This window comes from Myxocyprinus asiaticus, chromosome 5 (assembly GCF_019703515.2).
Source record: "Myxocyprinus asiaticus isolate MX2 ecotype Aquarium Trade chromosome 5, UBuf_Myxa_2, whole genome shotgun sequence".
Lineage (NCBI taxonomy): Eukaryota > Metazoa > Chordata > Actinopteri > Cypriniformes > Catostomidae > Myxocyprinus > Myxocyprinus asiaticus.
In genome coordinates this window covers 3214782-3228929 of record NC_059348.1, presented here as the reverse complement: position 1 = coordinate 3228929, position 14148 = coordinate 3214782, and the positions used below count along the sequence as shown (strand labels likewise).

Below are 14148 nucleotides of genomic sequence, written 5' to 3'. Positions count from 1 at the left end.
GGTGCTTGGCCTGAAAAATGTTGTAGACCCCTACCCTAAAGGGTTGCTTTGCGTCACAATCTGTCAGCACCGGCCGAGAGCGGAGGGTCGAGACGCGTAAAAACTCAAACGTTCATGTTAATGATGCTGTCACTAAATCTACATTCCGTCGCGTCATCGGCCGCTTTCAAAATGATTGGGAGTGACTGTGAACTCCCTTTCCCGCAACGCGCGCATACCGCGCATTCTTCAGAGCAGCTAGAGCTCCGCCCGCCGCCGCGCGCTCTATCAAAGTCCCCCGATTAACGGCAGATGCAGCAGAAGTAGCGGATAATGGAGAAGATCCGGCTAATTGCTCTCTACATTGTGCTCATGACAGCGGTGAGTGAAAAGAAAGTCTATATTGTTTGTAAAAGTTGTTTTTATCCTGATTGTATCCTTTCCGACATATGATAGTCTATACACTCTCTATATCTCTCTGAACTCTCTTGCAGTAATGTTTGTTCCAGAATACATGATTATTTTACATACGACGTGAGTTATGTTTGTAAGGAGAGTTTTCAGTTGTCTTCACGAGTGCTGTGTTTGTATACTGTAAGGCCGTGTGTCCACCAAACCGTTTTTTCCTGAGGCCAGCGATTTTTTTCAATTGTTTGCAATGGGAGCGCCGCATATTTAAAAAAAAGCCAGGAGCGTGACGAGGCGCTGAGCGTCTATTCCACGCTCAGTGCTGCGCCTCCAAAGCGCTCTAAAGCGCTCACAGCTGGGCGTTTTCAGAAGAGCGCCTGGCATTTTCAGCTGGCAAAAAAACGCTTTGGTGGACACACGGCGTAGTGTGTGAGAGAGTTAAAGGCTGTGTGCTAGGTAGGACGCGTCCTTTGAAGGCTGCAGTATACCGAGTGTCCTCCTTTAAAGAAGTATGGTTTAAACAGACGTCCTTCGTAGGACAAACGGAAACAGAACGTAACATGGTTGCTATGACAGCACGCCACTCTTTAACTAGTGGAGCGCTTTGAGTGAGAAGGGAACAAAGTCCCTTTGGAAGGGAGTGTATGATGTACATTTTAGGAGAGTTATGATGTAGAGAGAAAAGAAAATAGATTTTACAGGTGTACTTTTAGTCTATAATACTTCATTTTAATCATATATTACTATAATTATACATATTATATACTCAGCACCTGTCTACTGAGGTACTTCAACTAGGGAATTAACATTACTTGCGTTTGAACATCATATTTCGAGCAAATTGGAGTAATTTTATTTAGACAAATGATGTCCATTTCCGTTTAAGCAAAGAATTGTGGGTTGTGAGTGCCCATGAAGGATACACGTCATTCATCCTCCGAATTCCCGTGAAAGAAGGTCGCATTCGAAGGCTGCATTCGAAGTGTCCTACTCGCTTTTCTGAAACGAGACAGCCTCGATGACGTGTGCGGCCGACAAATGCGACCTGCGGAGGAAGCAGCCTTCGAAATGAGACACAGCCTAAGTGGGTGCGGGGGTTTTCAGAGCTCCTTCGTATGGGTGGGTGTGCTCTGGTCATTTTTAACACAGATGTGTCATACTAAGGAGAGGCTCATCATGAATTTCTCTTATAGTCTATGACCTAGACGAACAAATGCATATTTTACCATTAAACATATACAGCATACTGTGTATTTTACTAAAAGATTTTGTGTCAAATGTTTTCGAACAGTATGTTGGTAAGACCTAGTTCAAAACCCACTGCTTATTGTTACCCTCCAAAGTAAAATTTCACTAGCAGCATATTTTTGTTAGCTAAACCTTGTGGTTTAAAAAGTGTAACCCCACTTAAAAGTGAAGTCACTATAGAGAAATATACACACACTTATATAAATACATATACATGTTCAGGTACATTTAAATAAATTCTGAGAATAATTCCCTTTTATTATTATTTGTATACAACTAAATACACAGTAAAGCGAGTGTTTCAATGAATACTATTTTCCTTAATGTTTTTATAACTATGTTTATGGGTTCAAAATCCATATAAGTGTAAGCGTTTGCATGAGTGTATGTTTCTTTAAGAAACCCCGTGCAGACATTTAAGTTCGGGTTTATTTCACTTGTGCAAAACTTGTTTTTTGCCATCAGGTTTGTTTCCTTTTATTTTATTGAATGTTTATTGCATAAGACCTCACACTATTATGCAGGTTGTTATTAGAATTAGGGTTCCAATAACAACCCAAATTAAGTCAATGATGCAATAACGCTCCGATAATAGAACAAGTGAATTAACTGCTTAAACAAGCAAGTTATAACGTTTTGTTTCATTATAAAAGTGTTTACATTTTGTTTATGTGTTAGAGTGAACGTTTGTAAGTGGCAGACTTCGTTATTTGTCTGAGTATTTCTCTTCATCGGTGTTCGAGTGACATCGCTGCTTAAAAGCTTAATCACAAACATTTACTGCTCTTTAACGGACAGTTTGTGAGCTGTGATAACGGATGGCTGTGCAAATCAGCGCGCATCTGTAGTTAACTACTTATTTTCGCTCCACGAGAGACGAGGAAGTAAGACGAAGAGTGACGCGACGCTCCGCATAGCGGCTTCTCTGGCGAGGGAGAGAGAGATCTGAGCGGACTGGTTTGTGGGTGCTTTACGGACCGCGAACTGTCTTGCCTTGTTTTATATTGCTCAGTTGAGTTTTTTTTTTTTTATTTTTTATTTTTTTTAAGGCCACAACGCACAAAAGCAACGGCACAGGCCTGCATTGGGGGTGTGAGTGAGTGTGTGGGCCCACATTTAAATCAGAGTATACTGTTATATTATCATACTTGAAGTTGTGAAAAAGGGTTGCCTTGTATTAATTCATATTCACTAGTTAAGTAATATACTTTGAATTCAGTGTTAATTGCACTAGAAGTGTTAAGTTTATACTGTGAATACACAATTTTCATACAAATGAGAAGAGTTTGCACTTTATACTGAGTATCCGGTGAAAGTGTATATATACATTGACACACATGAGTTTATTCAGTGTATTTTGCACTTAAGAATTCAGTGCAAATGTATGCTTTGATGCACATTTTAAATATATATTCTCTACGTAACATTTAATAACCTATAGTGAAAATATCCTTATTGTTTATATACTAAATATGATATTGTTTGTTAAATTATATCATGTTAGATATATCAATTAAATATGATATAATTTTATATCTTCCCTATTCTCTTATTCTAAATAAATCCTTTGGATTATTGTATTTTTCTAGTTCTGTCTTTGCTATTTTTTTTAAATATTTCTGTGGAAATGTAATAGTGGTATCAGAGTAGGATGTTATATATTGTATAGTCGTGAGACACAAATTGAACCTGGTGCTCCTCCCTTAAAGAGCTTAGGCAATACACACCTAAGAGGAGGGGGTGCAACACAAGCAAACATAATAAAACCACACTGGTATATATTAAAGTATTGGGAAGGAGGGTAAACTGTTATTAATAGGGATGGGCATTTTCAAATAATTTTGTAGCCTAGTCGAGTAACCAACAAAAAAAAAAAAAAAAAAAAAAAAGTATGACACAAACTTAATATATACTTTCTTTTATTCACAAACATTATCACGTTTTTAAAAATAAGATACTTAAACTATGCTTTTCTATGGGGAAAAATGAAATGAACAATATGCATTAATAAAACATTTTTATCATTATATACACTTAGTTATTAATTCTAGAGGCCCTATGCAAAAAATTTTGTAGCCCCCACACCCATCCCCCTTTTAAGGAACACCTTTAACCAGTGGTGAATTCTCAGGGCCAGCAAAGCCTTCTCTGCTGGCCTAACATGCCAAATATATAAATAATGTTCATCCTTTCATTCTCAATCACCTTTTTGCCTATGTATTTTTAATCGCTTTACACTCTTAATTAATCTACAAACAAATAGAGAAAAATTAAAATTTTATCCAGTCAGAATTTATTCCTTGATGATTACAAAATTTGTTTCACAAATCGCATGCATGAAGCAGTGCGTGAGTTTGAGCTTCACCCCATTAGGCCTTCAGAATTTCCACAGAATCCCTCAACAGTGCAAATGAATGCACATCTAATGTCAGATTGTCAGATTCATCAGCCAATCAGATTAATTTATTTGTTCTTGGTGGGTGTGATATTTAGGTTATGTCCCGGTCGAGGCCTTCTAGCTGCCTTGAGTGACGCAATCACACTTTAAGTGATGTACGTAATTTGAAAGCGAAGAGCGTGAGATCTTGCTGACGAGTTGGCTATCATCACTGCTGGTATTGCCGTTGAGAAAGAGATCCTTATGGATTTAAAAACATGAGACGTTCTGCATGACTGTGTGATTGCTTAATTTATTAAACAGGAAAGGAGGACTGATTTTCACTCAAGAAAATTGGTAAGTGCTTTTTGCATTGTTATAGCAACATCAGGAGTTTTCTAAGTGTAAATTAGGCTGCTTGAGCATTCAGTGTCGGATCAAGTTTTGAAAAGTAGTCCTGCATTCCATTCAACTCGGAAAGTCGGATTTTACAACTTCCTACTAGGAAAAGTGTAAAGGAATGCATCTTTAAGTCAGAATTACAACTTGTAGGCTCGTGCAGAAATTCTCAACTCCGATTTCGCTGAGATGCAGGGGCGTGATGTCACACAAACATGTCAACACTCGGAGATATTTATCACTTACTCACAAGTAAGTGATAAACATTCACTTATTCAGTAATATAGATAAATGAGTTCATTTTCACATTACATGATATTAAAGCTTATTTAACAAATGCCTGCAGAAACAGGTGTATAAAACATGGTACATTATAATCTCTTGATTATCGTACACCTGTAGCACAAATGCTAGTGCTGCTGCATCGTTTATCAGTTTGGTTGCTAGGAGATATCTCTAATGATCTCTGCTAAGCTAACGGGAGCGTTGCAGTTTTGTTGCCTTAAACGTCATCTTCCGAATATCGGGGAATGGAATGCATTTATGGTTAGTAATATATGGGTTCGGATTAAGTTACATTATAGACACCTGGTAGCGGCGGTACAAACAAATGGATTAATTTCAGATTATTTTACTCTGGATAGGGGCACCGAGCAGAGTTGTCCTCTTCCCCCTTATTGTTCTGTCTGGCCCTGGAACCATTAGCAGCCGCGATAAGAAAGGAGGATGATTTTCCAGGGGTGGTGGCGGGAGGTGTGGCGCATACGTTTTTGCTTTACACAGATGATATTTTATTATTTGGCTCCGACCCTACTAGATCTATGCCTTGCCTCCACAGAATTATTAATTCCTTTTCTAAATTCTCAGGATACAAAGTCAATTGGTCTAAATCCGAAGCTTTGGCTCTGACAGCATACTGCCCAGTAACAACTTTCCAGCCGGGCACCTTCAAGTGGCCCAAACAGGGCATTAAGGATTTGGGCATTTTATTCCCAGCAAATTTGTCTGATTGATTTAGTTAATTTTTAGCCCTTAATAAAAAGTTTTTTTTATGTGGAGAGGTGGGCTTCATTACATTTATCTATGATTGGGAAGGTTAATGTTATAAAAATGAATTGTATTCCAAAATTCAACTACTTGCTACAATCTCTCCCTGTAGATGTCCCCCTCTCATTTCAAGCAATTTGATAGCATAGCGAAGTCCTTCATTTGGAATGGTAAACGTCCCAGATTACATTTCAGTACATTACATAGGCTGATTGACAAAGGTGGACTAACCAAGATTTTATTTTATTATTATGCATTCAGTCTCAGGCATTTGGCTCATTGGTCACTTCCACCAGAGAGAGCCCCTCCCTGGTTTTGTATTGAACAGGAAGTTCTTACCTCTAGTTCGCCATTGCAAAGCCTTTCTATCAAACTAACCGGAGAGATTAAGTTATCTCGCATTTGCACTCGGTATGGACAAAAGTGTCCAGAGTGTTTAATTCGGACATTTATTTAAATGGTGACTCAAGCATATGGCTGAACCCTAAATTATGTATTAATAAGTCCCCTTTCTGCTGGTCAGACAGGATTGTGAGGTGGGTTACTACACTCGGTGACCTATATGAGAGTGGAGTATTGAGATCTTTTGAAAATTTGGTTCAACATTTTGAGATTCCCAGATCTCAATTCTATAGGTATTTACAGCTGCGCCACCTGCTCTGTATTGTTTTTGGGAGTAGCATACACCCCCCTAAAGTGGCAGATACTCTGGGAGAGGTGATTACTGCTTTTGGAAAAGGTCATGAGGCATCAGTGTATTACTCCCTGCTAATTCAGAGTCTGGGTGACGGTCTCTTCAACTTCTCTTAAGAGTTTATGGGAGAAATATTTAAACTTGGTATTGGGAGAGGGAGTGTTGGCTAGGATTCTAAAAAACATCAAGTCTGCATCTAGAGATGCAAGGGTTCGCCTTATGCAATTCAAGATTTTACATAGATTCTATTGGACCCCCTAGATTGTATAGGCTTGGTCTTAAAGACACACCCACCTGCTGGCGATGCCAATCAGAAGATGGAGACACAACCCATATTTCAAGAGTTTTGGTTGAAGGGTCAGAGTTTCATATGTGATGTTTTAGGCACTCGAATTTCGTTTGGCACCAGACTCTGTATTCTGGGGGACAAACACATAAAAAATTGGGTCCTGACTAGTACTATGATTGGCAGGCAGGGATTATAAGGGATTTATTTTATTATTTTAAGGGAATGGAAGTCAGATGGGGCTCCTTCATTTCAGGAGTGGTTGCGAAGATGGGGAGGATGGCGGCTTTTGAGGAGATGTCGAGCAGAGGGCCTGGGGTTTGAGATTTGTATGATAGGAAGTGGGGCAGATATTTGGTGTTTTTGGAGGGCTCTCAGGGAGGGGCTGTGGAGAGAGAGGTTTAGTTTTAATTATATATGGTTATTATATTTTCTTTTTTTTGGGGGGGGGGGCGGTAATAGTGGGGGTTAAATGTTGACTCAGTGTATATGCGTTTCTTTGTTTGAGTCAAAAAAACATTTAATTGAAAAAAAAGGAACACCTTTTATAGAATTTTTATTGTAAACACAATAAAAATACATTTGAAACAAAAGCGATTGGCAACATATTTATTTGCACTACATATAAAAATATCTGTATGTATATTTTCATGTATACACAATGAATAAGCTTTTACTTTTACTATACATATTGAAACACACTGTTGATGAGAGAGGTCAACGGTGAATGGCCAGACTGGTTTAAGCTGACAGAAAGGCTATGGTAATTCAGATAACCACTCTGTACAATTGTAGTGAGCAGAATAGCATCTCAGAATGCACAACACGTCGAACCTTGAGGTGGATGGGCTACAACAGCAGAAGACCACGTTGGGTTCCAATTCTGTCAGCCAAGAACAGAAAGCTGAGGCTGCAGTATATATAAAGGTCCAAGCCAAGGTCAGGTAGACCAAGAAAGATTTCAGCCGTAACTGCCAGAAGAATTGTTCAGGATACAAAGAAAAACCCACAGGTAACCTCAGGAGAAATACAGGCTGCTCTGGAAAAAATGGTGTGGTTGTTTCAAGGAGCACAATACTTGTTGACCGCTCTCCAAACATAGCGCTTATGGTTGTGACCATAAAGCTCTATTTTGGTCTCGTCACTCCAAATTACATTGTGCCAGAAGCTGTGAGGCATGTCAAGGTGTTGTCGGGCATATTGTAACCGGCTTTTTTGTGGCATTGGCTTCTTTCTGGCAATTCGACCATGCATCTCATTTTTGTTCAAGTATCGTCGTATCGTGCTCCTTGAAACAACCACACTGTCTTTTTCCAGAGCAGCCTGTATTTCTCCTGAGGTTACCTGTGGGTTTTTCTTTGTATCCCGAACAATTCTTCTGGCTGTTGTGGCTGAAATCTTTCTTGGTCTACCTGACCTTGGCTTGGTATCAAGAGATTCCCGAATTTTCCACTTCTTAATAAGTGATTGAACAGTACTGACTGACATTTTCAAGGCTTTGGATATCTTTTTATATCCTTTTCCAACTTTATAAAGTTCCATTACCTTGTTACGCAGGTCTTTTGACAGTTCTTTTCTGCTCCCCATGGCTCAGTATCTAGCCTGCTCAGTGCATCCACGTGAGAGCTAACAAACTCATTGACTATTTATACAAAAAAAAAGCCACAGGTGTGGGAAATTAACCTTTAATTGCCATTTAAACCTGTGTGTGTCACCTTGTGTGTCTGTAATAAGGCCAAACATTCAAGGGTATGTAAACTTTTGATCAGGGCAATTTGGGTGATTTCTGTTACTATTATGATTTAAAAAGGAGCCAAACAAATATGTGATAATAAATGGTTTCATATGATCACTATCCTTTAATATATATATTTTTAATATATTTTTTTTTATTTTTTTTTAATTTATTTATTTTTTGTAGAAAATGCTATAAAGGTTGCTCAAAAAATTATGAAACCAAATTGGACACAATGATTACATTTCTAAGAATCTGACAAGTGTTTTAAACTCGATTTTTAAAAGATATTCGCTATGCTAGGACTTGTTAAATGTACATTTGTAGACGTTTGCTTTTGTGTTTGTGTAGGCACTGGATGCTGAAGCATCAGCAGGACCACAGCACAAAGTCAGACAGAAGAGAGAATGGATTATTCCACCACGCAAACTGAAGGAAAATGTCAATTATATGGATCTGGAATACATCGCCAAAGTAAGATTTTCATCACTCTTTCTTTGCTTCCTTAACTCTTTAAAACATTTTGTCTGCTGTGTTTCTAGACGGCCAGATGTCAGGCGAGTCTACTAATACCTCAACACAGTTACAGAGCAACAGTCGACCTTCTGAGAATCATGATTTGTTACATGCTAGTCAGTTGCAGGTGGTATTAGTGGGAGAAACATTTTCATTCTACAGAGCACTTGATTGGACAAAAATGCACATTTCTTGGTTGCAGGCCCATGATGTACGAGCCACAAATCTCCAATTTTGATTTCATGCAGTCTTAAAAGGGTCATGACATACATATTTTACATATGTTATTTTATTTTATTTTCTTAGGTCCACTTACAGGTGAATCTCAATAAATTAGAATGTCGTGGAAAAGTTCATTTATTTCAGTAATTCAACTCAAATTGTGAAACTCGTGTATTAAATAAATTCAATGCACACAGACTGAAGAAGTTTAAGTCTTTGGTTCTTTTAATTGTGATGATTTTGGCTCACATTTAACAAAAACCCACCAATTCACTATCTCAACAAATTAGAATATGGTGACATGCCAATCAGCTAATCAACTCAAAACACCTGCAAAGGTTTCCTGGGCCTTCAAAATGGTCTCTCAGTTTGGTTCACTAGGCTACACAATCATGGGGAAGACTGCTGATCTGACAGTTGTCCAGAAGACAATCATTGACACCCTTCACAAGGAGGGTAAGCCACAAACATTCATTGCCAAAGAAGCTGGCTGTATCCAAGCATGTTAACAGAAAGTTGAGTGGAAGGAAAAAGTGTGGAAGAAAAAGATGCACGACCAACCGAGAGAACCGCAGCCTTATGACTGTCAAGCAAAATTGATTCAAGAATTTGGGTGAACTTCACAAGGAATGGACTGAGGCTGGGGTCAAGGCATCAAGAGCCACCACACACAGACATGTCAAGGAATTTGGCTACAGTTGTCGTATTCCTCTTGTTAAGCCACTCCTGAACCACAGACAACATCAGAGGTGTCTTACCTGGGCTAAGGAGAAGAAGAACTGGACTGTTGCCCAGTGGTCCAAAGTCCTCTTTTCAGATGAGAGCAAGTTTTGTATTTCATTTGGAAACCAAGGTCCTAGAGTCTGGAGGAAGGGTGGAGAAGCTCATAGCCCAAGTTGCTTGAAGTCCAGTGTTAAGTTTCCACAGTCTGTGATGATTTGGGGTGCAATGTCATCTGCTGGTTTTGGTCCATTGTGTTTTTTGAAAACCAAAGTCACTGCACCCGTTTACCAAGAAATTTTGGAGCACTTCATGCTTCCTTCTGCTGACCAGCTTTTGAAAGATGCTGATTTCATTTTCCAGCAGGATTTGGCACCTGCCCACACTGCCAAAAGCACCAAAAGTTGGTTAAATGACCATGGTGTTGGTGTGCTTGACTGGCCAGCAAACTCACCAGACCTGAACCCCATAGAGAATCTATGGGGTATTGTCAAGAGGAAAATGAGAAACAAGAGACCAAAAAATGCAGATGAGCTGAAGGCCACTGTCAAAGAAACCTGGGCTTCCATACCACCTCAGCAGTGCCACAAACTGATCACCTCCATGCCACGCCGAATTGAGGCAGTAATTAAAGCAAAAGGAGCCCCTACCAAGTACTGAGTACATATACAGTAAATGAACATACTTTCCAGAAGGCCAACAATTCACTAAAAATGTTTTTTTTTTATTGGTCTTATGATGTATTCTAATTTGTTGAGATAGTGAATTGGTGGGTTTTTGTTAAATGTGAGCCAAAATCATCACAATTAAAAGAACCAAAGACTTAAACTACTTCAGTCTGTGTGTATTGAATTTATTTAATACACGAGTTTCACAATTTGAGTTGAATTACTGAAATAAATGAACTTTTCCACGACATTCTAATTTATTGAGATGCACCTGTATAATGTTAGAAAAGATTTTCTTGCACCAAACCAGTCATAATTTTGTAATATATGACCATTTTCCACGCTGTCTTTGGCCCTCTGTCTGAAACGCTTGGTTTTCAGTTATCTAGGCCTTGAAGACTTCAATGTTAATGCCCAATGGCTTTCATTGTTCAGCCCCGCCAATACAGCCGAAATGCTGAAATAATGTCTGTATATTTTTTATTTTATTTTTTATGTTGAATTTAGCTTCATCAATATCAAATATTACTATTTATGTGGTCAAATGTGTATTTATGCAATAAACGCATATTGTTCGTCTTCTGGTTGCATTTTACTTTTCCACATGTATCCAAACAGACAAACAATTTATCAAAGATAAGTTATTGCAAGTTTCGAACCTATGAACCTATGAGGCGAGCGTGCAGCCCCAAGGCTATCAGCTCACATGTGTACTTAAAGAACTATTATGAACTAACGTCTACTCCACACCACCCTCTGTATCTTTAAAAGTATATCACATGCTGTATAATAACAACAATATAAACACATTTAAATTTAATTAAGCTTATGAGCCGGAATTTAGTTGAAACACTCTATGTAGTCTACCTGTCATGAATCAGTAGAGACAGGACCCAAACGCAGAGTAAAAAGCAAAAAGATTTATTAATACAAAAATAAAGACAGAAACTCAAACTACCCTGAAGGGGAAAAAACAAGGTAAAGGATGGGTAGGAGGAAAAATGGAAAAACACGCAGAACCGACTGGACGGGGTCAGGAACAACTCGAACAAGAGGAACTGGCACTGGACAGCACACACGAGGAGACTAAAATAGGGAGAGAAATCAAACAGGTTAACAAGCAGGGCAGGTGTGACTAATGAACTAATAATAAGCAAACAAGGAGGTGGGGTATGACGCAAGACAGAGAGAGACACTAGGCAAAACAAAAACAAAACAAAGGCACGTGCTCTCACAAAAATGCAGACACTTGAATGGCACGGGCACATATTGCCAAGACAATAGGCAACATGTGCTCATGCCAACCGACAGATAAAACGAGAGAATGCACGGCAACACTAACAAAGCAATGCCATGCATTCTCACACTAAACAAATCCTGAGCGTACATCGTGAGGCAAACACCATGCGATGCACGCAACAGGTAAAAAAACAAGACAGGACACCTGTGCGAGAGTTCGGCCACACACAAACCCGACACCTCAGACTGAAGTGACCGAACCTCAGCACAATATGAAGACAGCTCGCGACCCGGGCACACAGCACAAAGCGTGCGCAACGCGTCCGCGGTCATGAGAGACAGATACAGATTATTGACGTGAATGCATCCCGCCAAGGTGACATAAGTGCAATGCACTCACACCAAGACAAGACATGGAACATGAGTGTCAGAATCATGACACCAAAACGGAAATCAAACCAGACAGGGAAGACAGGATCCAGACACTATGCTCCGGACATGAGACATGAGACCGACCAAAAAGCACACGGCAGGGAAACCACAACCGAAGCCGTGCACTCGCACAAAGACAGAAGACAAAACACAGACAGAACAGAACAATGATGTCATGACCCTCTCACACAAAAAGCCAGACTGACCGAGTGACAGGACTGTGACACTACTGACTAGCCGGGTCAATTATAACACGGTTAACGCTGTTAATTAAATGCATTGTTGTCGTTTTTTCAGTAGGGCTAAAAAATAAAATAATGAATGTTCACAAAGTATTTTCGTTTTGATTTTCAGGAAGATAACCAATATCTATGAAGCAAAGTTTTCCATTTATTGAAAATCTAAAAATGCAGATATCTGTAAAAAAAATAAAATAAATGGCATGGAACAGCAAGCAACCACACAGATCCAGCTGCCAGACTCTATTTGTTCCGGATAGGGAGAAGAGGTCTGGGATATTTTGAGTGATAGCAAATATTAACAATGTTTATTACATTTTCATTACGTTTATTAAATACTTAATACAACTACTAATATTCTGTTAATACTACAACAGATAACGAATATCGAAGAACGGAACATATAGTATTAAACTAAGCTTATTGAACTAAGGGAGTCAGCGTATGTGTTTTCACTTAAAGGTGCAATATGTAACAATTTTCATGTAATATTCGTCTTGTCAATGTGTGAACGCTTGTAACACAACTTAAAAAATGAGCCCTTCCCGGACTTCTTAGGTTGCCTATTAAAGCCTGTAGACTGATTTTCATGCAAAGGGAACGGGTCGCTTTTGCTGGGAAAATCCAAAGGATATGACTCCTGAGAGCCTTACCTCAGTAATCGCTTCTCTTTCGCTATTCAACAGCGACAACAAACTGCAACACATGGTAACGTTATCTTAGAGATGGAATCTAGCAAACGTCCGGCTCCCAGCACAACACCGACTCCTACACAAACTTTTATCTACTGAATCCCGTCTGGCTAAGCAGGAACATGATCGTGGTCGAGAGAAAACTAGAGTGAACATCGGCAGGGCATTTGATTCCTGGAGGGACCTTCGTTCAGTTTTGGGGATCAAAACCGACCCTGAATTGGCGTTCTTCTTATTGGACAGGTAAGCTTACATAACTGCAAAGCATGTGAAACATAGTGTCATAAGGTTTGAGCTGTGTAATTTTAGCTCACTTGATCTTGCCTGCAAGTAACTGTCATAAACAATGTTAATCTGTAATTATTCAGCAAGGTAAACTACAATAACACATGAAATGAATGCTAGACAATGTTCAAGATAATGCAAAAAGACTCATTCATTAGTGTAACTTAACTTGGTTATACAGAAAATATATACAATCTATTATTATCAAACAATAGCGCATCGATATATCAAAATGACAGTTGTGATGGAATCACATCAATACTGAATTGTCAACATATTTATAATGTACAGTCTATTTATGTCATCATCCACCAAACTTAGCTAACAGTTATTGATAAAGCTGGCTAGCTAGCTAACGCCGACATAGGCTATCGTATAAATGCAGTCAATGTATCATGTAAAGAAAAGAAAACTACAGTCTCGCATAGTCAGACCTATATCCACACTTTGTTTTAGCCCTGTTCCAGCACTGGAGACTCAAATATAATATACAGTCTCAATGTTTGTAGTAAAACAATCATAACTGTGTAATTTTAATTATGCTACCAGCTACATCTGTCAGCATGATGCCGGTGAATCACGTTGTCTCTTTGTACGTTACGTCATTGTTTTGGCCAATGCTCACGTCCCTATGGAGTGTGTGCACGAGCGCGAGCATGAGCAACAGGTGTCATTGATAACAAGTGTTTCTGAATCTTAAATACTGAACCTTTAAGAAAATTCTCTTAAAACATGAAATTTGACTTTAAATGAAAAAAAAAAAACCTTTTCATTTTCATAGTAACTGGGTCCTGATGCACTCTACAGACTCATACACTTTTTGCTGGGTCTCTAGCCTACAGTATCTCATTTCTATAAGCAATAATAAAGAATGAGAAAACATTAGTGTTATCGAGCTTTGGGTCAACATCTGCTAAACTTTATAGCAAAAATTAACAATGTTTTTATTTGGTTTTCATTAA

At 38.8% G+C, this 14148-nt stretch overlaps 1 protein-coding gene across 1 annotated transcript in view; it reads left to right on the top strand.

Annotated features, from left to right (window-relative positions):
- The first annotated feature begins 203 nt into the window (after positions 1 to 203).
- dsg2l (desmoglein 2 like) overlaps positions 204 to 14148 on the top strand; it is a 61746-nt gene continuing 47801 nt past the window's right edge. Inside the window, exons 1-2 of the mRNA XM_051697475.1 lie at positions 204 to 360; positions 8525 to 8647. Coding sequence (XP_051553435.1) covers positions 313 to 360; positions 8525 to 8647 — 171 coding nt within the window. The 5' untranslated portion in view covers positions 204 to 312. The remainder of the gene's footprint in view (positions 361 to 8524; positions 8648 to 14148) is intronic.